The sequence below is a fragment of the Mizuhopecten yessoensis genome, unplaced genomic scaffold (genome assembly GCF_002113885.1).
Source record: "Mizuhopecten yessoensis strain PY_sf001 unplaced genomic scaffold, ASM211388v2 scaffold4849, whole genome shotgun sequence".
Taxonomy (NCBI): domain Eukaryota; kingdom Metazoa; phylum Mollusca; class Bivalvia; order Pectinida; family Pectinidae; genus Mizuhopecten; species Mizuhopecten yessoensis.
In genome coordinates this window covers 526,400-546,500 of record NW_018405752.1, presented here as the reverse complement: position 1 = coordinate 546,500, position 20,101 = coordinate 526,400, and the positions used below count along the sequence as shown (strand labels likewise).

Below are 20,101 nucleotides of genomic sequence, written 5' to 3'. Positions count from 1 at the left end.
CAAGTTAGTGTGATTAGACACAGCTGGAGAATGTGACATGTGAACACTAGCTCCATTTCTTCTTAACAAAATTTTTAAAAAAAAGTGAGCATAGGTTTTTATTTTCTAATGACATGAAACATCATTTATCATCAAGATCTATACAAGGCCTAAATGAAATGTTTCTGGTTAAGTCTATGTACACCAGATTTTTGTCAACCTTCCCTGCAAGTTATTACCAATTTTAAACAAGTGACGTTGAAGTCAGGAGATCGTATCCACAAAAACTTGTCGTAATCTTATCTAAAACAAGAGTTCTGCGGGGCGAAACAATATACGCCCGTCGAATGCCATATAGTGTTATAAACTTTCTTACATTGAAATAAGATCTGCATCATTCAAAGAGTGGTTAGCTGACATGCTATAAAAATGAAGGAGAAAATCTCCAGATAAAAAAATAAAATACTGAAATGAACAAAGGGCAATAACTTTTGGAAAAATTGTCCAAACAAAATTCTTTTAAGGGAGACACAACTTCATATCATGATTATAATATATACCAAGTTTCAAAGAGATCTGTTGAAAAATATAGGAGAAGATTGCTGGACAAAAATCAAATACTGAAATGAACAAAGGGCAATAACTTTTGGAAAAATCGTCAAATCAAAAATCTTTTCAAGGAAATACACAGCAACATATCATGATTATTTAGCGTACTAAGTTTCAAAGAGATCCGTTGAAAAATGTAGAAGGAGATTGCCGGACAAAAATCAAATACTAAAATGAACATAGGGCAGTAATTTTAGGAAAAATTGTTGAATCAAAATTCTTTTAAGGGAGACACAACTTCACATCATGATTATAATGTATACCAGTTTCAAAGAGATCGGTTGAAAATGTAGGAGGAGATTGCTGGACAAAAATCAAATACTGAAATGAACAAAGGGCAATAACTTTTGGAAAAATTGTCGAAACAAAATTCTTTTAAGGGAGACACAACTTCATAGCATGATTATAATATATACCAAGTTTCAAAGAGATCCGTTGAAAAATATAGGAGGAAATTGCTGAACAAAAATCAAATACTGAAATGAACAAAGCGCAATAACTTTTGGAAAAATCGTCAAATCAAAAATCTTTTCAAGGAAATACACAGCAACATATCATGATTATTTAGCGTACTAAGTTTCAAAGAGATCCGTTGAAAAATGTAGGAGATTGCCGGACAAAAATCAAATACTAAAATGAACAAAGGGCAGTAATTTTAGGAAAAATTGTTGAATCAAAATTCTTTTACGATAGACACAACTTGATATCATGATTAAAATGTATACCAAGTTGCAAAGAGATCGGTCAAAAAATGTAGGAGGAGATTGCCCGGCAAACAAAAGTTTATGCCGGCCGGCCAACGCCATACCATAATACTCCCGTCAAATTTGACGGGCGTATAATAAAAAGATTTGTGTGCTTTTTTCCCCAAAGCCATGATCATGACTGGAAATAAAGATATAATCTTTTATTTGAACTAATATTGGTACTTAATAACTAATTAGTGTGTGTCTATCAGTTGAAGAAGCTAAATACAAGTAAGTCCTGTGATATGAAAATTTGTCCATAATAATTGACCAAAGTACTATTTGAGCCCATTATAAGTGACCACATGAAAATTTGACCAATGTTACTGTCCACAGGAATATTTGTTTATTAAAACTGATCTCAGGAATATCTGTGTTAACTGAACACAAGACTGATTGTCCAATATAACTGACCACAGGATTATTTATCAACTATATCTGACCACAGGAATATATGACCATTGTCACTGATCACACCAACATTTGTCCATTAGAAATGACCACAGAAATATTTCAGTCCATAATAAATGACCACAGGAGTATTTTACCATAATGACCACATAAAGATTTGTTCAACAAAACTGACCAAATATAAATAGTGTCCATTAAGACTGACCACAAGTGTCAACTTCCCAAAAATCACCTAACCATCGATGGACAAAGAGCACCGACCTGCCTCACACCGAGGATGCACATACCACAGTACGTGATACTCCACTAGGAGGACTATACGTTGACAGAAGAAGAAGAAACATAAAAATCTTATCCAGGCAGCTGTATGACTAGAGATTAATTGCTCTATTGTCAAGCCAGGGGCACATCAGCTAAGGTAAGACAAACAGGGCTGAGGCCACAACCTTGTCAGTTTGAGCATACATATTGTTTAAGGTGGCTCCACACTTTTGTAATTAACCAGCAAAATTCGTCGAAACTTTCATATAATGATTATGCAACTATGTACAGTAGATTTTATGAAAATCTAAACATTCCGATAGTTTGGGGACTTTTTTTGAAAAAATACCAAAAAATTGATTTTTTTCATCAATTTTAATATTTTCCAGTTTTTTTTGTGAATGGCATTGTTCGGAACAATAACAATAAGAAAATGAAAAGAAGCGTTTCTAATTAACCCTACAAAATATTCTATTTTATTGCAAAATATGTAACACATGTTACACAAAGTGTTTTTTATTGAATTTGGACGGATAAAAGTGATTATCTAGCTAACAGCAATCAGGACACAAAGATCTATACATATAGAATGGGAAATTGAACAAAATAAACACAATGGCTTTATTATTAATTTATTTTACATTTTACAATCACTTTGATCCGGGTGATAGTTATCTTCCTTGATAAAAATTGGAACTTTTTGCAGATGGATGACATTTACACAATGACAGTTGTCTCTGTTTACATATAACAAAAATGATGGAAATAAATCAAAAATATGATATCAAAATTTCTTTAATAGAACCAAATTACCCTCAGTCATGTACCTGCAAATGTGTAAGCAGGCCTTGCAAGGCTTTCTCAAGGCTCGCCTGAAAGCAGCATCAGATTAATAACTAGGTCCGACCTTATGTAATAAACGAACAACAGTGGTCCGATCGGTTTGACCGTTTAAACGAAAACGGCCCAGGTGTTACTATAATTTGCACTACGATATTGAATGCCCGATACGCAATACGGAAATGACGACACGATGTACAAGCATATTTCGATCAAGATAATTGAGTCTGAGCTGTACTTTTTCCGGAAGTACGTCACGAAAATGGACGCTGATGACGATGTGTGGAGCCACCTTAAAGGTCATTTACTAAAATTGCATTTATCATATAAAAAGGCCAAAGGGACAAAAAGACAACTGTTTCTAACAATCTTTCCTGTCATAAACTACATGTACCTAGCACTATATTTCAGCAGACTACTGACTAAATATCATGACTCTGGGTCTCTTTAGTTGTTCAACAGTCAATTGAATCCTTAAATGAGGTCAAGGTAATATATTTTACCAAACTTTGTAGCCGGCAATCTACTGGTCATATATCATGCCTTAAAGTTTACCCCATTTTTGCCCCTTGTGAGGTCTTTCTTAGCCCCAAGAAAGGGCATGCCCCTTTTTTTCAAAAATCTGAATCATCATCACCCAGGGATATGTCCTTCCAAATTTAGTTGTTATTGCAGGCCTTGTGGTTCTTTAGAAGAAGATGTAGAAAGAAAAGTTTACAGTTGGATGTCATTGGATTGCAATAGCTCACTTGGCTCTGTACATGTGGGAAAGGTAGCTGGAGGCTTTACAGTAATAATGCATGAAAAAGATTGTTCAGCAATATTGAGATTAATATTTCAAACCCATATGATAATTATCCATATGATAATTAAAATATGAAAATTAATCTGGCCAAAAGTTCTTTACCTACAAGTGTAGCAAACCTTCCAGATGGATAGACCACCCATGCCACAGATCACAAACATCAACAGATTAACTGTGAATCTATACTTAAAAACCCAGATTGCACCATTCTCTGACGAAACATAACTTAATTATTACTACAGACATAAATAGCATCCCCTAACATCAGGATACACATAGTTTGAAAGTTGACATCAGGCAATAAATAGCCACACAAATTTGATACTCTGATATCCAATGCATGATTTCAATCCATGTTATTTCCTCATTTCAAGTATAAATCTTGAAAATATTGAGCCATACAATTAACCAGTTTTACACTATCAGCTTTATGAACATAAAAAAAACGTTCTTGGACTGGAATTTGGAATACTATTTAGCAAAGAGAAAATTTTACATGACAATTTATACATTGGTTGTGTCCCTTAAAATAGTCAATGACAGTTTTTTTTTATCAGTGTTGAGGTGTGTTGGCTGGTGCTCTGAGGGGTGGGTCCAAATGCATGGGGTTTTTTTAAAAGAAAATTGGCAGGCTGAAAGGTTTTTTTCTGAAACCCCTTGTCCCATTTGTGTGACATATCTGTTTAATGCATTAATTCACTCCCAACATGGTTATATGCAATGGAAATCATAGGCAATATTTTGATAATTTCAAACAATGTCCTCAATTATAGGTGGTGCCTCAATTGTTCCCTCTTTTCCTGCCTTATAGAATATTATAATTAGTCTTGGACTTGAGGATGATTGAAGTTGCTATAACAAAATAGAGGTGATTTGACCAAAATATATATAACATCTTTACATGAAAAACAAAATATGTGTAGTTCAGGCACAATGTGGCATTATTCTTTATCACCATACCGGGTTAAGAAGAACTAAAAATAAAAGACAACTTACCTCGTTTAAAGTAATAAACAGCACGCACGTTGGCAGAACTTCTGAATTCATGCAGTGAATTTTTGTCCAAAATTTTAACATGTTCAAATTTAAATGGAAAATTGTCACTTTTAACTAAAATGAATAAACAAAAAAGGGTCGTCAAATATGACAGTATGTAAATGGTCGGTTGATACATCTTACTTCCCGCCTGGCTGTTTACGGCGAGTACCTGTTGTTCTGTCGACCTATCAAGATTTTTGACAGCTGTTGGACACTTTTACCGGTGTCTTACCGTATATATGTCAACGCAAACCCATTAAGCAAGGAGAACTGAACAGTTGTACTAAGAATTAAAAAGTAAACACATATCACACATTCCTTTCCGAGACGCCGAATGACTGAGTACGTCTGCCTCGGCAGAATAACTACAAGTTAAATAAGACTGACATAAATTAATGTGCGAGACATAGACCGGAAGTAAACAAAGATACAGACTAAGGTGCCAGGTGAAATTCATGCCGATTTCAGAAAGTACCGGGTGATTGACTATGTATCTTATTTCTTATAATTATGTGAATTCAGTTTTCAATAAATATTGGAAATTTGTTATTCTTACTTCTTTTAGGAAGCTATTTAAAAATGTATGGATAATAGGTGTCTGGACCTGGACAAATAGGTCATTTAGCATGTTCTTGTGTGATTTTAAAACATGTTAAGGGTTGGGGGTTCTCAACAATTTCCATGAAACAAAGTCACCAGGGTTGGCCCAGACCCTGAGGCAACTTCTACTTCAACGTAGCACATCTGTATTCGATTGTTTATGCCTATCAATAATGGGGTTGGAATCTCAACCATTTCAAAGTCACCAAGTATGGGCCTGACCCTGGCGCTAAACCTGGTAGTTTAAAGCATATTTGTTACTTCATACTCATCAATGGTACCAGGGGCGTTTCTAGGATATTTGAAAGAGAATCAAATCGTTCGCCAAAAACATAAAATAATTGTGAAATGCACTAATGTAACGGTTCCTGTCTTGGCGCATGTATATTTTATAGTTAAAGTGTCAGGGTGTTTATGTGTTTAATTAATGAATATGAAAAATTGCCATATTCAATACAATATTAGCAGATTACGATAGGTTTCTTTTGGGTGTTTTTTTTAAAAGGGGCGGGGGTACGCCCATTACGTCCTCACCTGGACCTGCCCCTGGGTACATATGGTTACAGGGTGGCAATCTGAACCATATCCAAATTATGACCAAGAGACTAAGTCCCTAGGGGTGTGGCAAGACCCCAGAGTCAATTCTAACATCATGATTGTTTTGGTCCTTTAATGCCCATTAATATATAATTGTTATGAGCTTGAAAACCTCTCTTGTTTCAAAGTTTCAGTATCGTCCTAGAACTTCTATAGTTTTCAAAGACCATTCTTCAGGAAACATATATGTGTATACCTGTTTCTTTATAATTAAATGTCAAGATTGTTTTAGTTGGTATGTAATGGTTAATATTGTTCAAATGTGTGAGCAATTCAGGCTCTCAAGGCCTTTTGTTACTTGTTGTAAGCAACACTTGTTTTGGAGTCAATTCCAATTTCTCTTCAAAACTGTTTATAATATGCCAAAGCCATTTTTTTCAATGTCATAATAAAATTATGGTCATAGTTCAATTTTTTTTCTTTGACCAAGCATGATTTTTTTAATTATTGGAGTTATATTTAAGTAAATATCATTAATTTGCCAACTCTTATGTCAAAGTCAGGTCAAAACAGCTTCAGGAGCTTAATTGTTTCAATGTCTTTAAATGTAGTATTTTCCAGATCTTTTCATGTGTGAAGGTCACAGATGAAAACGACAATTCACACGGACAAAGATCTTTTAATTGTCGAAGAAATTTTAATGCCACTTTCTGCACTTCTCTATGCATTAACATTACAAGGCAGTGTGCAGTGACTTTATACCTCTTCATGAAATTTTCAGCACTTAATCAATGATTTATGCACCCTTTTTCCCAAACACCCTCCATTCTTGACTTCTCTGTTAACAAATGGTATTTGTATCACTGTACAGCTTTGCAGTCTGACAAGACTGTTTTCCAGTGTTTTAGAGAAAAACAAATTGAATTCTCCCAGGGAATGTGTCCCCCAGCCTTGACAGTGATTACAACAACCTCTGTTTTGTTATCTTGGATTTAATTACAGTGAATACAGTAATGGAATGTTGTATTATTCCTAATTTCAAGAATCACTAAAAAAAACAAAAACAAAAATTGTTTTGCAGATTTAAATTTATATAAATATCACATATAATATTTCAATAATGAATAATATCAAATAAATAAGTTTTTCATAAAGAAATTTCAAATTCTTTTCCTAACATCAGAATATCATAAAATACATTGTTTAGTTATCTCCCTTCTGGTAGAACCAACAAATGATTACCTGGGCCGTTTTCGTTTATCACAGTCCAAACGGTTGAACCGGTTGGACCACTGTTATTCGTTTATGAAGTAAGGTCAGACCCAGTAATATGATGTTGCTTTCAGGCGAGCCTTGACAAAGCCTTGCAGCGCCTGCATAAACTTTTGCAGGGCCGCCAGGATTTATACCCGAAAATGTTGGGCCGCCAGGATTTATACCCGAAAAATGTTACATTTAAAAACGGACGCATCGGTTGTTCCGCATGAACGAGCAGGCCCCTGGTATACTAACTACATAATAACAAGCTAAAATTTATATTCTGTAGTTTACCGTGTTAAGGACTACAACACCACAAAAAAAATGCTAAAAAAATGGATTCAACTAGAAGCTAAAGTGGTAATTAACCCCCATTCATCATATCATCAAACCATGTATGGCCATTTTTGTTTATCACATTCCAAATAGCTGGACCAGTTGGACCAGATTTGTTCGTTTATGAGATAGGGGCGGACCTATTGATTTGATGCTGTTCAAGGCCTACACTGCATTTACACCGGAAATATTACATTTCTAAAATAGGCAAACTGGTTGGTATGCATAAACGAACAGATCCATGGATGTAGTACTTTTTGTGGTTGCTGGAATGCAAGTAATACAATTTTATCGTATAAAGATACGTATATTTCATAATGTTGAAAATATTTTTTCATCAATATCTGATGAGTTATACTGATTACATATGTTTTAGCTGTGTATCGTAGTTTAACTGGTAGTAAAAAAACAGTTCTGGATGCTTACATTCACTCTACGGTCAAAAGTCAATTTGAATTTTTATTTATTTTTTCTTCTCAAAAATATACCTATAATAGCTAATAAATACATTTTGATTACTATATAAAATTTTACTATGTTTTACCAGTTAACATTCAGGGAATGTATATTCTGCCTTTTTTTACACAAGCTATATTTCTTTTTTCAAATTAAATTTATACAATCTATTCCATAGTAACTAACTGCTAATAAAAGTCACTTCTAAATTCATGTACTGTATTGCTAAAAATAATATAGATGAATGTACAAGGATATAATTTTTCAGGGAACCATTGTTTTAAATTTATAAATATGTAACATGTATTTCGATCTCCCTGAGTCAAAGCACTGTGCAGTAGGGCATGGTTGGTCATTGCTAAATGTGGGGAACTTTTTCTTTTAGATATAGCATGTCTACAGTTATCACAAGTGTCCTTCTGTTAAGGGTGTATGCTACGTGTACCTTAGTGCGACATAAATCCTCTCCTTTCAAAAGAGTTACACATGAACAAGGCACATAAATATTATTGAACTTTCACCTGATAACTTATTTGAAAAGTACACAACAATTAATGACCCATTTGAAATGCACACAATAATTGATGAAACATTTTGAAAGGTACACAGGAATGAAAAATATTTGAAAGGTATGCAATAATGCACACATTGTTTTGCAATAAAATTGGTAATTCTTTATTATCTCTGCCCAATTTAGGAAAAATAAGAAAGAAACACAAATCACACTTCTGATATTGCATGACATACACCCTTAACAAGAAAATGTAAGCATGACAATTCACTGGAAGCTGAATTTCAGTTCACATTATCTAACAAATTCAAATTCATAAAAATATGAAGGATTTAATGGAAAATAAATTTCTTTCAAATTATTAGATTTTTCTGAAAAAGATATATGTACACTATGTTTTACCCAAATAAAAAAAGTTCTCATCTAAAAATTAAACTATCGTTCACAAACTCTAAAGCACTATGTATGGAAACTAATGAATAGTGTATCCCAGTTTTGCGGAAGGAAATATTCTTGGAAGGTCTTTCATCTTCTTAAGTTCTTCGCGACCACTAAGAGACGAAAAGTCATCTGAATAGTTATCACTTTCCAGCGACGGATTAAAGTCTCCGTCAGATGGCACATAGGAGCTAATAGACTCGGTGTGTAGAGATTCACGTTTCAACTCTGTGCGTTTCTCCCTCGTAATCGCCTTTCTAGGTTTAGGAGTCGGAAACCGAGAGCTTGTCTGTGACCTTGGAGTGCCTGTTGGTGAAGGCCTACCCATAGAACCGTCCAGTTTTACCTGTGAACGGCGCAGCGCTGGGATCGGTGACTGGAGTGACGCTTTTGGGTTGATCACCTGGAATCTTGCAGAGTTCATGCTGGCTGTAAGAGGGACTGGAGATTTGGCAGATTTTTCGGAGCTCATTACATCAGATAATTCTGACCGCTCTCCAGAACTCATAAGTCGTTGAAGTTCTGGTTCCTCCGTTGACTGAAACTGGTGAGTACTATAATCCTCTGTGGACTGAAATGTTCGGGACTTTTCTGGCATGTCTGCTTTCTCTCGCCGAGGGGAGATATCCGATTCAAATGAATCATCATTGTATAAGTTATTCGGATCCTCGGAAGATTTACGACTGTGCCATTTCTTTGCCTTTGGTGGAGATGGTTTAGAATTTCGTGTCGATTCCAAAGGTTGGTCAAAGTCATCTTCCTTTAATTCAAATGAATCATTGTCAAATTTATTATCCATGGCTTCCGCTCCAATGGAATCTGGTAAACTTTCATTATCATCGTGAAAGCCAGGGAATCGTCCACTTTTACCTTGTGCCTTTAGCTCTAAATCGCTGAAACTTTCATCATCATCACTTTCTTCGTACATCTGGGCACTTGGAATGCGGACTTGGATGCTTCTCTGACTGGGAAGACTAGGAGAGTCTCGGTCAGAAAGATTCTCCTCTGCACTTTTCGGTTCAACATTTTTAGACCCCTTTAGTTCTGCAGACTTTGATTTTCCCAGGGCTTGTTTTGAACCCCTAGGGGACTTGCTTTGATTTCTAGACTGTTTTTGTTTTCGTCTTGGTGGAGAAATCCTCCTTCGGTTCGATTTTGATGTTGAGTTCATCGTTCCGTACAACATTGTATCTTCAGCCAGAGTATCTTGAAGGTTCTTTTCTGCCAAACGTCTGACCTCTGTCAAGGTATCAGATAAATAACCTGTCTCAAACTCCTGATCCTCTCTAAAACTCTTCTTTAATTTTTGTTTTTGAGTCTTGGCATCATTTTCTTCTTTGTCTACATTTTTTGCCCAATCAGGATTGACTCTTGCTAGCCTTAGCCTTTGTGTATTTGTCAGACCATAAGTTAACTTAGATTTCTTCACACCAAGTTGTGGTGTTTGTCGGAGCCAGCTTCTCTGTCCAGGAACGCCATCATGAGGGTGAGCACATGTTCTGTGACTTTTTCTTCCTCTCTGTCTGGAATCAGGACCTTCCTGGTCAGCGTTTTGATTTTCTTTTTCTACTTGCTGCTGAGTTGCCTGCTGCTTTTGTTGCTGTACACTGGGTACATGTTGTTGCTGCCGTTGCTGTTGTTGTTGATGCTGTTGGGTCCTTGACACAGACTGGACTTGGTGCACAGTCTGTTGAATAAGCTGTGGATTCTGAATGTTTGATATTTCTTGCATCAAAGCTGTTAACAGTGGAAACCAGGCCTGGTCTCCAATTCTGTTTTCTTGAATAGGAATTGGTGGAGGTGGTTGCTGATGGTTCATAAAAGTTACTTTAGCAGCATGTGATTGTTGGTTTCGTAAATATTCTTGCCTTTGACGTTTTGCTTCTTCCTCCTTTTTTCTCTTCTCCATTTCATGTTTATTTACCTGTGATTCAAACTCTTCTTCAGACACCAGTTCATCACTAGATTCATCATCATTTAAAGCATACAGTCGCTGAGTCTTTTTGGCCGGCTCAATCTCACTGTTATAAAACAGAGGAGGAGGTTGAGCAATGTTTGTGATGATGATATCATCGGCATCATCTGCATTCTTAACATCAAGGCCATTCAATTCTGAGTCAGGAGTTGGTTTAGATCTTTTGAATGTTTGAGTAGCTATTGTTTGAAGATCTTTTACCAAAATCCCCTTGTCCTCAGTTGACTTAGATTTGACCTCTGGCTCTGAAATGGCAACATGGATTTCTTTGTCACACATGTTCAAAGTCTGAAGTATGACATCATGTTTTTCTGGGTCTGTCATTGATCCCATTTCCTGTGTAGTCATCAAAGCATCGTCATCCCTCCTAGAATAACCACCACCATCTCTCTTTGAAGGGCTACTAACACTCTTCTGCTGTGGAAGGTTCTGTTTGTGGACATGTTCAGCTTCCACAGACATCCGCTTCGCAATTGAAGACTCTGGTATGTGTTGTATAAGTCCTGGGCCCAAACTCAGAAGACGATATCCGAGAATGATATAGCCGATTTCTTTTCCCATCAGACTGTAGATTTTGTACAGCCCTTTGTCTCCGTGTACTGAAGGTACTGTGGGTCCAAGGGTTTTGACGTCGCTGATGATTAAATCCATCACTTCATCCAAAGGAACTGTACAATTTCCAAGCAATTTGGACACCTTTGGGAAATTGTCTATGACCATAACATACAGAGGAGTATTGGTCAAGTGTGTCTTTAGACTTGATACCGATATTTTGAACAGGCATGATTTACCTTTTTTCATCATGAAATTGCCATGCTTGTCTTTCAACTCACTGAATTGCTCTGGTACATTGTAGTATGGGTCTGTGGATATTTTGTGTCTGATTTTATCTCCAAGTTCTTTTTCAACATGTTCAACCAGAATAGTAGGAAAGTCCAAGAGTCTGAATGCAACAGATGGGAATCTGCAGGCTACATGAGGAATGTAGAGTTTTTCAACCACCAACTCCAGGGAAAACAAGGATTCTTTGTCCATTGCCATTTTGAAAATCCACACACACAAAACAGAAACAAAGGATTTCCCTCGTGGAAAAGGTATTTAGACGATATTAAATTATCAAGGCAGAGTATGCATCATTTGCCGATCATCTGTCACGTTTCCCTGCTAAACCTTTACATGATACAACCTGTATGGTTGTCAAACGTCAAATACACAACAAATCAATGTACATTGGACGCTTTGATAGCATAAGCTTTAATGTCTCTGTGTGCAAACATTTAAACGATCATGAAGCAGAGCGCGCCATTTTGAAATTTGCAAGTCGGAAAAATGTCAGGAAGAAATATGTAAACAAAGTCTATGGTTGCTTATAGTCGCGTTTATATAAAATGCATCAAGGTATATTATAAACAGTTACGATTTTCATATAATTTGTATTGACAAAATGCCTAAAACATTGTCCTTAACGCCTATGATTATGTTGTAAGACAAATCACACAATACACTGAAAAATGTCGACTAATTCACGGTGGAAATTTTTAATGTTTTATGACTATTTCAAATTATTGTGACAAGAAATAGCTTAATTCGGTCTAGCCCCATTTACCAAACGAACCACCATTATCCAATTCAACTTGCACTTCCCAATAATTTTATAATGCTGGAGTCGTCGTGTTGGGGGTACAGACCAGGTCCAGTACACTCTGCCGATTGAGCTATATAGCTGTAAAGACCTATAATAGCTCTATTGACCTATCTGAAATAGGTCTTTTGAGCTATTTTCAAGTGATTTTCTTTTTTAAGGAAAACGGAACAAAGTCGCATTTAAAAGAAGATTGTATCAATATAAGTATTCTTTTAAAAAAAAAAAAATGATGTAAAGAAATCGGAAATTTTACATTTATGAAAAATGAAAATAAACATCTAAATGTATGCTTTTTGTAGTCAACATTACCATTAACCTTATTGTTTTATGCGACTTTGCTTTAATTTAATGAAATTTGAAATCTGAGAAAATATAGCTCAATACAGCTATAATTTATAGGTGTATATAGCTATATAGGTCTTTATAGCTATATGGACCTGCAGACGTTTCGGTAGGCCGAGTTATATTAACTATAGCGGCACTCTTCGAAAGATGTAATGGTACTTTGATCAAAATGACAATATATCTACCGAGCTTAAAACTAACTTATATTCTTTTATATCTGTGATTTTACCCTGTTAAGTCTAGGTTTATTTATTTTTCCCATTACTATTAAGTTATTTAAAATGGTTATGCATATCAATATATATTTATTTATCTAGACTATTTCAGATGTGAGGGTTGCTCAAATATAAGTATGAAATTAGACGAGAATGAATAAAGGCAAACAGGCAACCCTGTTCCAAAGTTGGGGAGCTAAGAAGTCTAAACCTGTCAATTCCCTGGCTGATGACCGTTTGAGGGGTAATGATGGCATACAACCAGGCCCATCTTTGACTGCTGACCACTTGGACATCATAGATCTTTGTGATGGACTGGAAGATGATGACGATGAAGACCTATTGGCACAGGTTTGATTTTTGTCTAGTGGATTGACAAGGAAGATAAATATAAACCAACTACTCCATTCTTAACATTTCATTAATCTTTATTTCATTGAATTGCTTTATTTAAAAGGTTGTTTTGTCAGTTATCATAATATGATCATTTTTTTTTTTGATTTACAATAAAATATTAAAGTTAATTGGAATTGAGAATGTGAGTACATGTACTAGCATGTGCAATAAATCTCACCATCTGAAAAATCAATGAAGAAGACATTTTTATTGTGTACTTGAAATATGTAGAATAAACTGGCACGGATTATATCTTTAGTAGATCATAAAAGTAAAGCACAAATATAAACCTAATACACATAATAATACAGTTATGTTATTTCATTAGGCAATGGACAATGTCGACATGCCAGGGTACAGCGAACCAGCAGTTGGCCCGTCAGCTGTGGTGCCACCTGAAGCAGATGTGTGTAACATATCACTGGGAGCCGAATCCTTTCCAGGTAATGTGTCCTTCACCCAGACAGTGGCTCCCGAGGGGTTTGACAAGTTTGCAGGAAAGACCTGGATATATCCCACTAACTACTCTGTCAGGGACTACCAATTTAACATCTGCCAGCAAGTCATCTACAAAAACACCATGGTCACCCTTCCCACCGGACTTGGCAAGACCTTCATAGCCGCGGTGGCCATGTACAACTTCTACAGGTATTTCAGTCATCATGAAAAGAGGCATTATGGTTCAGTGTTAGAAAGTTCTGCTACTGATCAAAAGCTGAAATTTTAGTTCTGTATAGGGTTCCATGACGGCATTGTTCCATGATAGGATATGCAACTAATGACTAAAAGATTAAAGGTTTGAACAAGAAATTGTGTGATGTCCAGTCTGCCCAGCTGTACAAATATGTTCAAGCATGAGAGGTACATTGAAAGGCTGATGTCCTTCATGTATTACAGGGAAAGTCTATGATCACATACTCTCAGCTCTTTAGAAACTGATCAACAAGCCAGTGTAATCCATATTGCAAGTCATTATGTTAATTGTAACTTTCATTATGCTTCTATTCAAATTATCAAAACACTGGTATAAATAGAAATGTAAAAGATTTCCAATAAAATACTGTTCATTGTATAGGTGGTACCCTCAGGGTAAGGTGGTGTTCATGGCTCCGACTAAACCTTTGGTAGCCCAGCAGATAGAGGCCTGCTACAACATCATGGGTATCCCTCAAGCTGACACTGCTGAAATGACGGGTAAGATCTGCAGTGTTACCTGATAGAAATGTTCACCCAGTGTGGCATTCAAAGTACAGGATAGAGATTGTAAGGTCTACATGGTTATTTGACAGAAATGTTCACCAAAACGTTCAACGATTGTAAGGTTCTACAGTTCAACAATGTTCAATATTTGACAGAAATGTTCATGTAGTGTTGTATTGAAGTTTTAGAGATGATAGAGTCTGCAGTGTTACTTGACAGCAATGATCCCAGCCGATGTTGAACTTGTGAATTAACCTTCTGAAAAATATCACTACATGGTTAGAATAACCCTGTATAAAGTGCACAATTTAAATACTTACATGTAGATGATGTCAGGGTTCTTTAATGACTGTGTAGGTAACATGGCCCCAACAGAGAGGAAGCGTACTTGGATGGAGAAGCGTGTGTTTTTCCTCACCCCACAAGTCCTCACCAACGACCTGAGTCGTGGGACGTGCCCCGCTGTCAGGGTCCGGTGTCTGGTGGTGGACGAGGCACACAAAGCCCTGGGAAACCATGCCTACTGTCAGGTACGCAATAGCTGCACACAACTAGCAAGCAGTGGTCCCAGACGTTCAGGGATCTACTCTTGGAGTCATTGTAATCGATGGGGCCAAATTTTGAAAATTTTCATATCATCACGTAATACAAATGTGATACTCAGTTAAAAGTCACAAAAAATGAATAATGAGTGGAATGTACTGAATCACTGTTACTTAATAAATTTGATGAAAATTGGCGGCTTTGTGAAGTGGCTAAGAGGAGAGAGGCAGGGATTCCAAACACTCATGAACCCCTTCTTGGACTGGCTACTGCCTAGGTAACCACTATATATGATTATATATATTTAATATGTAAATTATGGGCTGATCTATTGGATATACAAGTGATAGGATCATTCCATTTACCTTGTAATTTCAGGTTGTGCGAGAGCTAGTAAAGTACACTGAGAACTTTCGTATTTTGGCCCTAAGTGCTACTCCAGGTAGTGATATCAAGGTAATGTGTTTGTCTTTTCCTCATATGTTTTTCTTTTTTTGTTGTTTGTGTTTTACATAATATTAATTGGCTATGGTCATTTAAGGATGTGCCAGGTTTTTGTGGTGGAGGGAAGTCGGAGTTCCCGGAGAAACACCACCAACCTACGGCCACTTACCTGGCGACTGCCCCACGTAGGTCTCAAACCCGCGGCGACCCAGTGGTGGAGGGCTAATGGTAGCAGAATGTCAGACGCCTTAACCACTTGGCCACAGTAGCCCCTATATAATCAGATTTACCTTGTAAAAATTGCTGAGATGTTGTGTATTGTCTTCTGTTTATGAATTATCGATTGCCATTATATGATGGTTTTGCCCTCAGGGAAGGTGTTTAATATTGGGGTAGCAAATGTTCATGTTACCCTAATACAAGGGCAATACCGGTTTTATTTGTATTATGAAATCCAAAATAGGTCTAGATTGTCACATATCTTTTCTGTGGCACTAAATTAAATATTTGAATTGATTTTCAAAATTAAATTTTGATTTCTTTAGAGTTTAATGTAGACGAAAGTAAATAGTTTTGAATATTATATGTTATATTTCTCAGGGCTCGTATTCATGAAACTGTTCTCATGCTCAAGCATGGATTTTGTGCTCAAACCAACCTTCTTGTAACTCACTTAAATCATGTTATACGATCAAAAAGTTAAATGTAAACATTTAAAACAGTATTTGGCACAAAGTCTCTTCAATTTTTTTCCCCCATATCATTGACAAAATAGGATTTTATCATTAATTTATTAACGAAACAAGAAATTAGGCTTGAACACAAAGTTCATGCTTGAGCATGAGAACGGTTTCATGAATACGGGCCCTGGAGTGTATGAAAGATCACAACATATAAATATGTGGCTGAATACTTGTACAAAGCAGAAAGTCATATATTGTTAAAATATTCTTTCTAACTTGACACAAATGAAAGACATAACCAATGAAATGTTATATGAATGTTAAAAACTTAACCAAATACAGGAAAACTGAAATGAGAGATTAAAGTGTTTCAAGATTTTGTTTGATAGACTTTTCGGCCTGTTACTGTGTTACAGGCAGTTCAGCAAGATTTTGTTTAATAGAGTTTTTCGGCCTGTTACTGTGTTACAGGCAGTTCAGAAAGTTTTTGTTTAATGGAGTTTTCGGCCTGTTACTGTGTTACAGGCAGTTCAGCAAGTTTTGTCGAACCTCCTGATATCCCACATAGAGATTAGGACAGAGGATTCCATTGATATCAAGCAGTTCTCACACGAACGGAAAGTGGAAAAGATCGTGGTCCCTCTGGGTGATGAGCTTACCCTGGTGAAGAAGACATATATACAGGTATTTAGGACAAGCATTGGGAATTATTTACATATATAGAGGATCTGTCATAAGTTTCCCTTCATATTAGATTTATGATACAAGTTTTGGATTTTTCATGTTTGCAAGCCTCTGCCGATTAAATATGAAAAATCACAAACACGTATCATAAATATCTTATATGAAGAGAAACGAATGACAGATTTTTTTTAAAAAGTTAACTGTATAAGTGATCTGAAACGATTATTTTGCACTTGGCCGCCTCTGAAACAATGACAATTGCGTCCGCTTCACAATGATGTGACGTCACATTCATTGTTCCTATTGGATTTTGACATCATTTCCGGATTGATATTACACACGTTACATCAACATAATTTATGTGATGCCTTTATGAAACTGCATAACACAGTATTTATATGATAAATATAGGTATTTAAGACAAGTATTGGGAATTATAGACATATATGCAGGTATTTAGGACAAGCATTGGGAATTATAGACATATATACAGGTATTTAGGACAAGCATTGGTAATGAGTCGAAATTTCTTGATTGATTATCACTTTAGTTAGTGACCAAGAATCTGCTTATGATTGATTGTAACAATTAAAACAATCGTAAAACGTCGAAATACAGGGGCACTTTCACTTATCTGGTTGAAACAATTGAACCTGGAAAGAAAACGACAGGCACAGATATGAACCGAGGCTGACCTCAGGAATATTCGGCACGTGGAGGTTCAGGGGTCCAAATGTACCGGACCGAAACTAAAATGCCGACTATTACTAGTTTGCGTTACTTCTTTCTAAAACAAGGCCAAGGTACATTTATTTTTTTAAGATACGTTGTGTTAATTCAGTGGACGTGTGAAAGAAGGACATAATATTCTTGACATATTTTTATTTATTCTTCGAAACTGTGCATTTTTAGCTCTGCTTATAGAAAGCTCCAAGTGCGTTCGTTTATCGTGAAATATTTCTGCACCACTTGTACCATTTCAACTGGAATGTAGCCCTAGAGTATAAATATGTTCATGTTTCAAAGTATTTATACCACACATTACCAGTATTTCTCTGTATAACATTAAAATAAATGTGAAATTGATCCTCATATATCGTGTCAGTTTATCATGTCAAATTGATCATTGCATGTTTGGTGCATTATGATACGTTTACCAAGAACTTTGCTGAAGGCAAACCTTTAGAGTTACTTTGTATTCTTGCTCTCATTTTCCCAAAAAAAATTACTTTCAATAAACAAGACACACAGGTAAATAGTTAGTTATCAGTATTCATTACTCCTATAAAACCTATTCCTGAGAAAGGTTTTCCTTTTTAATAAAACTTAGTAGGTTATTATTTTAAAATGAGGATACAAACCATTTACTATCCACTAATACTGGACGGCGTCTGTTAAATTTGTGCTAAAACCCTTCTGTTCAACTTGTAAGACCTTGGACTTTTCCTGTATTTCATTTGTCTGTTCTACAGGTCATGGATGTGGTTGTTAACCGACTCAAACGGCAGGGTGTGTTGTATAAAAGGGAGACCACTAGCTTCTCCAAGTTCCTGATTCTGAAGGCCAGAGATGCATTTAGACAGAATCCACCTCAACAAATGCAGGTAGGCTAGAATGGCATTTAGACCAGATTCACCCCACAAAACCTTTAGACATAATCCACTCCTTTAACAGAAGGTGGGTAAGAGAAATTTTGGACAGAACCCGCTCCAACAAGTGCAGGTGGGAAAGAGAAATATTCAGATAGAATTTGTCTCAACAGACATGGGAAGTTTATAGAAATAATTAGACAGAATTCATCTAAGCAAAAGCACCGTTGTCAACATCTATATTTTTAGTCAGAGACTATTATTGACACATCAACTTGTACTGGTACAAGCAGTAGCTCCCAGCCATTACCTCCCATTATGTACCATGTATGGTTGAATTTGCTTGGGTGCACCTTCCAAGTGCGATTCAGGCTAGAGAAACATGTGGGTAGACAAGAGGCGTGTTTATAATCCACTCCTACCAAATTAAATTATAACAGGGAAGTATTCAGACAGTTTAGTCATGTGTCTGTTACAGCGATCACAGTACAGTGCGATGGAGGGTGATGTACGTGTAGTCTTGGTATGACATCTGTTACAGAGATCACAGTACAGTACGGTGGAGTGTGATGTACATGTAGTCATGTGTCTGTTACAGCAATCACAGTACGGTGCGATGGAGGGTGATGTAGTCATGTGTCTGTTACAGCTATCACAGTACAGTGCGATGGAGGGTGATGTACATGTAGTCATGTGTCTGTTACAGCGATCTCAGTACAGTGCGGTGGAGGGTGATGTAGTCATGTGTCTGTTACAGCAATCACAGTACGGTGCGATGGAGGGTGATGTAGTAATGTGTCTGTTACAGTGATCACAGTACGGTGCGGTGGAGGGTGATGTAATCATGTGTCTGTTACAGTGATCACAGTACAGTGCGGTGGAGGGTGATGTAGTCATGTGTCTGTTACAGCGATTACAGTACAGTGCGGTGGAGGGAGATGTAGTCATGTGTCTGTTACAGCGATCACAGAACAGTGCGGTGGAGGGTGATGTAGTCATGTGTCCGTTACAGCGATCACAGTACAGTGCGGTGAAGGGGGATGTAGTCATGTGTCTGTTACAGCGATCACAGAACAGTGCGGTGGAGGGTGATGTAGTCATGTGTCCGTTACAGCGATCACAGTACAGTGCGGTGAAGGGGGATGTAGTCATGTGTCTGTTACAGCGATCACAGTACGGTGCGGTGGAGGATGATGTAGTCATGTGTCTGTTACAGCGATCACAGTATGGTGCGGTGGAGGTTAATGTAGTCATATGTCTGTTACAGCGATCACAGTACAGTGCGGTGGAGGGTGATGTAGTCATGTGTCTGTTACAGCGATCACAGTACAGTGCGGTGGAGCGTGATGTACATGTAGTCATGTGTCTGTTACAGCTATCACAGTACAGTGCAATGGAGCGTGATGTACATGTAGTCATGTGTCTGTTACAGCTATCGCAGTATGGTGTGGTGGAGGGTAATGTAGTCATGTGTCTGTTACAGCGATCACAGTACAGTGCGGTGGAGGGTGATGTAGTCATGTGTCTGTTACAGCGATCACAGTACAGTGCGGTGGAG

The 20,101-nt window shown here is 36.8% G+C and overlaps 3 protein-coding genes across 4 annotated transcripts in view; 2 read left to right on the top strand and 1 right to left on the bottom strand.

Moving 5' to 3' along the window:
- Nucleotides 1-6,971: 6,971 nt before the first annotated feature.
- LOC110449971 (microtubule-associated protein 10-like) lies at nt 6,972-12,003 on the bottom strand. Its single transcript, XM_021497162.1, has one exon. The coding sequence runs from the start codon at nt 11,838-11,840 to the stop codon at nt 8,859-8,861; it is 2,982 nt and encodes a 993-aa protein (XP_021352837.1). The 5' UTR covers nt 11,841-12,003; the 3' UTR covers nt 6,972-8,858.
- Nucleotides 12,004-12,106: 103 nt separating this feature from the next.
- Nucleotides 12,107-20,101, top strand: part of LOC110449967 (Fanconi anemia group M protein-like) — a 27,657-nt gene continuing 19,662 nt past the window's right edge. Inside the window, exons 1-8 of one of the 2 annotated variants that reach the window (XM_021497158.1) lie at nt 12,107-12,197; nt 13,117-13,355; nt 13,729-14,048; nt 14,476-14,594; nt 14,958-15,130; nt 15,522-15,599; nt 16,796-16,954; nt 18,427-18,558. In XM_021497158.1, coding sequence (XP_021352833.1) covers nt 13,158-13,355; nt 13,729-14,048; nt 14,476-14,594; nt 14,958-15,130; nt 15,522-15,599; nt 16,796-16,954; nt 18,427-18,558 — 1,179 coding nt within the window. In that variant the 5' untranslated portion in view covers nt 12,107-12,197; nt 13,117-13,157. Of the gene's footprint in view, nt 12,198-13,106; nt 13,356-13,728; nt 14,049-14,475; nt 14,595-14,957; nt 15,131-15,521; nt 15,600-16,795; nt 16,955-18,426; nt 18,559-20,101 lie in introns of both variants that reach the window. The other variant, XM_021497157.1, reaches the window with a different exon arrangement.
- Nucleotides 19,359-20,101, top strand: part of LOC110449969 — a 2,493-nt gene continuing 1,750 nt past the window's right edge. Inside the window, exon 1 of the mRNA XM_021497160.1 lies at nt 19,359-20,101. Within this exon, the coding sequence (XP_021352835.1) occupies nt 19,439-20,101 (663 nt within the window). The 5' untranslated portion in view covers nt 19,359-19,438.